Source organism: Chiloscyllium plagiosum, chromosome 42 (genome assembly GCF_004010195.1).
Source record: "Chiloscyllium plagiosum isolate BGI_BamShark_2017 chromosome 42, ASM401019v2, whole genome shotgun sequence".
NCBI lineage: Eukaryota > Metazoa > Chordata > Chondrichthyes > Orectolobiformes > Hemiscylliidae > Chiloscyllium > Chiloscyllium plagiosum.
Genome location: NC_057751.1, coordinates 16,823,138 through 16,824,465, shown reverse-complemented (window position 1 = coordinate 16,824,465; position 1,328 = coordinate 16,823,138). Strand labels below are relative to the sequence as shown.

The following is a 1,328-nucleotide window of genomic DNA, read 5'->3' as shown; positions in this document are numbered from 1 at the left end:
TAAGAGGCATTTGGATGGGTATATGAATAGGAAGGGTTTGGAGGGATATGGGCCGGGTGCTGGCAGGTGGGACTGGATTGGGTTGGGCTATCTGGGGTCGGCATGGACGGGTTGGACCGAAGGGTCTGTTTCCATGCTGTACATCTCTATGACTCTTTAACTCGAAGTAAACATGGATCAGCGTCTTCCACTGGCAGAAGACTGGCAAACCAAAAGGACGAGCTTGAGGATAACGGGCAGAAAGGCCAGGAAGAGGTGGGAGCCAAGGGAAGCTTTTGCTTTTTAGAAAAGCCCCACGAGGTTGTTGTGATCTGGAATACACTGGCTGAAAGGAAGACGGGTGGGGAGTGTGCAAGGAGAAACTGGCGAGGCTACGGTAGGGGGATTGGGATCGATTCGAGAGCTGGCGCACACACTATGTATGATTCGACAATCCTCCAACTCAAGATGATGGCTGACACCTAATGAGCGGGGTGGGGGGTGGGCACCTCATGTACAGGCCAGGGCTGGCACCAAACAATAGCACAGTGAACTCCTCACAGTGACATTCTGTTCAGTTCTGTTATACACTCAGTGGGCTGTGACACCCGTTCGGCTCAATTAATTCTGCTCTATTTACGGAGAATGCCCGCTCATTAGTCATTCCGAGCAGCGTTTTAGAACAACCTTTTCTGTGATGCCATTGAACTTGGCCAGGATGTTGAAGAGGGGGACCTGCGGAATGATCAGCTGCTCCTTCTCATCCTTGTAGAGCGGGGCTGTGGGCAGGTCGAGGGTCAGGTACAAGAAGGTGGACTCTGTCATCGTTTCCTTGAACTCCTCCATTTCCAGGAGCTGTTCTTTCTCCTCTGGCGTCTGTGCACGGGATGCAAAACCCATTAAAGGGGGAAGTGGGAAAACCGCAAAGTCCATTAAAATGCTCGAGGATCAGAGCAGTTGACAAATCTCCGCGCTGATTGCGTTTCTACAGGCTGAACAGTCACCAGTGAAAGTTTTATTCGATCCATCTATCAAACTGACAGGATGCAAGCTCAGCTATCAAGTGACAGACAGTGCTTTCAATCACTCCCTCAGGCTTGTTGGAATCACTTTATTTCCCCTAAAAAAAGGGCGCTACGCTCACTGCCATGTTCTTATGTCGAAAATCAATCAAACACACGCAATTAGTCCGACATTTGTCAACACAGATCTGACCAGTGGTGAGGGGGGGGGGGGGGGGGTGCAATATATTCAGCCCGATAAGCCTGCCTTTGTTTTAGATCTCAACCCCACTCTGCATAACTTTCCAACCAATCCATCAATTCCGTTTCTGCCCTTTTAATTAATTT

General features: G+C 49.8%; 1 protein-coding gene across 1 annotated transcript in view; it reads right to left on the bottom strand.

Annotated features, from left to right (window-relative positions):
* Nucleotides 1-894, bottom strand: part of LOC122543194 (U4/U6.U5 tri-snRNP-associated protein 2-like) — a 12,328-nt gene extending 11,434 nt beyond the window's left edge. The window contains exon 1 of the mRNA XM_043681635.1: nucleotides 667-894. Coding sequence (XP_043537570.1) covers nucleotides 667-879 — 213 coding nt within the window. The 5' untranslated portion in view covers nucleotides 880-894. The remainder of the gene's footprint in view (nucleotides 1-666) is intronic.
* Nucleotides 895-1,328: the final 434 nt, after the last annotated feature.